General features: G+C 35.7%; 1 protein-coding gene across 1 annotated transcript; it reads left to right on the top strand.

Annotated features, from left to right (window-relative positions):
* The first annotated feature begins 605 nt into the window (after positions 1-605).
* On the top strand, positions 606-1,466 carry LOC112835176 (centromere protein H-like). Its single transcript, XM_025886725.1, has one exon. It carries the CDS (start codon positions 646-648, stop codon positions 1,387-1,389), a length of 744 nt encoding a protein of 247 aa, XP_025742510.1. The 5' UTR covers positions 606-645; the 3' UTR covers positions 1,390-1,466.
* Positions 1,467-2,750: the final 1,284 nt, after the last annotated feature.

Below are 2,750 nucleotides of genomic sequence, written 5' to 3'. Positions count from 1 at the left end.
GAAAGACATGTATCTTATGACCTCACTGATATGAGGAATTCTTAATCTCAGGAAACAAACTGAGTGTTGCTGGAGTGGTGGGGCGTGGGAGGGTTGGGGTGGCAGGTGATAGACATTGGGTAGAGTATATGCTATGGTGAGTGCTGTGAATTGTGCAAGACTGTTGAATCACAGATCTGTACTTCTGAAACAAATAATGCAACATATGTTAAGAAAATGAAAAAGAAGAAGATAGCAGGAGGGGAAGAATGAAGGGGAGTAAGTCAGAGGGGGAGACGAACCATGAACGACGATGGACTCCGAAAAACAAAATGAGGGTTCTAGAGGGGAGGAGGGTAGGGGGATCGGTTAGCCTGGTGATGGGTATTAAAGAGGGCACATTCTGCATGGAGCACTGGGTGTTATGCACAAACAATGAATCATGGAACACTACATCAAAAACTAATGATGTAATATATGGTGATTAACATAACAATAAAAAACATATATGGGATTTACAGTAGGCACATTTTATCACCTTACAATTAAAAAGTACTTATTAGAGAAAATGTCACTTATATACAGAATGCAATATTTGATTAAAAAATAATTATGCTACGGGCTTCCTCTTTCCGTCCCAGGCGATTCCTCTTCGCGCCAGTCAGAATGGAGAAGCAACCCGGAGAGCAAGCAGCCGCCGAGCCCGCGGACTCCGGAGCGGGAGGCGGGGAAGGCGGGTCACCACAGGTCGCCGGCGCCCAGACGGCGCGTCCCGAGGACCGCTTGACCCTGCTGCTCAGGCTAAGAGCACAGACAAAACAACAACTCTTGGAATATAAATCAGTAGTTGATGCAAATGAAGAAAAAACTCCAGAACAAATCATGCAAGATAAGCAAATTGAAGCTAAAATTGAAGACCTGGAAAATGAAATTGAAGATGTGAAAATTGCTTTTGAAATAAAAAAGCTTGCATTAGACAGGATGCAACTTTCGGCTGCACTTAAAAAAAACCTGGAGAAAATTAACCCCAAGACTAGTGTGCTCATGGATAACATGAAACATGTATTAAAGCTAAACAAATTAATAATGAAATCACACCAGGAATCTTGGGATTTGGAGGAAAAACTACTTGATGTTAGGAAGAAGAGATTACAATTAAAACAAGCTTCAGAAAGTAAGCTTTTAGAAATACAAACTGAAAAGAACAAACAGAAAAATGATTTGGCCAATATGGAAAATTCAGACAAGATAAAGACCATACAACAAAACCTGCAGATGGAGATACAAATTACGACAGTTATTCAACATGTGTTTCAGAACCTCATTTTAGGAAGTAAAGCCAATTGGGCAGAGGATTCTGCCTTTAAGGAAACCGTTCTACAGCTTGAGAAGAATCTCACCATGATCTAATAAGAATTCTGTTTTATTTTTTGTTTCAGTCTTTAATATGTCATTTAAATAGCAAATTTAAAGTAAAATTTTTAGTGTTTTTGGAAAAAAAAAAAAAAAAATTATGCTACTAAATAGAGTTGATTACCTGTGGCCTAGATGGCAGAGAGCTTCATATTTTACAAGCATATGAAAATTTGGGGCACTGATTAAATCATTAAAGTTTTCAGTATTACAAAGTAAATGTAGGTTGGGTAAATATTAGAATGAAAAAAATCTGAATCAAGGACAAATGATAAAGTCATATAATTAGTTAAAAATTGACAAAAATGTATTTCAGGTACTATGTGAATGTAGATAATAGAGATATGAAAAACATTCCCTTTTACTTCAGAAAGTTATGTTATTAACAATATTATAAATGTGTTTAACTGAATTTAATAGCCATATTAATGAGATTATAATGTTAATAAAAATTAAAACATACATCATATTGTAATTGTTCTTATCAGAGAAGAGAACTATGTAATGTGGAGTTAATAGAATATAAATATTGAGGACAGAAAGCTAGAATTTTAACCTTTGTATTTACTCCATATTCCTTCTGATCTCTAGATTTTTTATCTTCATAATGGAGATGACTGAAATATTTAAGAAAGTGTTTAGTACATTTAGTTTGTCTTTAGTCACTTTCTGTTAAGAGAGTACAGACTTGGATGAAGTATAATGCAAACAGAGGATGTCAATTTTTATGATGTGAGATACTCAAATCAAAAAGCATGGATTTTACAATATCTTTCACATTTGGATGATAACCTAGATTGTTGGCAAAAATTAATGTGGAAGGGCATCAGGGTGGAGCAGTTGGTTAACTGTCCGACTTTTGATTTCAGCTCAGGTCATGCTCTTAGTGTCCTGGGATCAAGCCCCACATGGGGCTCTACGCTTAGCATGGAGTCTATTTAAGATTCTCTATCCCTCTATCTCTGCCCCTCCCACTCAGGCTGTCTCTCTCTCTCTCAAATCAATAAATCATTAAAAAATTAATGTGGAAAAAAACTCATCTGTTTCTAAGATAAACTGTGTCATCACTACTGACTATATGATTAATGAGAAATGCTATACTTCACCTAGCTGTCTTTTAGGGAAAATAATATGATATAGGTATGACTTTTGGCTTAAATTTGAATGTTAAGCACAACTTATTTTTTCCTGTGTCATGTGGATTGTCTTTGACTGTCAAAAGATAATTTAGTTGGAAAGATTTATGAGTTTAAGATAGAAGTTTACCTGCTGTGGAATAACTTGGAAATGACTGCCCCATACTTTAAAAAATTTCATCATTCAGGAGGACCTGCCTCTTACAGACGAATGATATATTT

The sequence above is a fragment of the Callorhinus ursinus genome, unplaced genomic scaffold (assembly GCF_003265705.2).
Source record: "Callorhinus ursinus isolate GAN/ISIS: 27379988/994484 unplaced genomic scaffold, GSC_fseal_2.0 scaffold11, whole genome shotgun sequence".
Classification (NCBI taxonomy): Eukaryota; Metazoa; Chordata; class Mammalia; order Carnivora; family Otariidae; genus Callorhinus; species Callorhinus ursinus.
Note: the sequence above shows the minus strand (reverse complement) of the source record. Positions and strands in the feature narration are given on the sequence as shown.

What these genes read in the sequence shown, in the direction of transcription:
- LOC112835176 (XM_025886725.1), top strand. Translation starts at nt 646, where the DNA reads ATGGAGAAGCAACCCGGAGAGCAAGCAGCCGCCGAGCCCGCGGACTCC.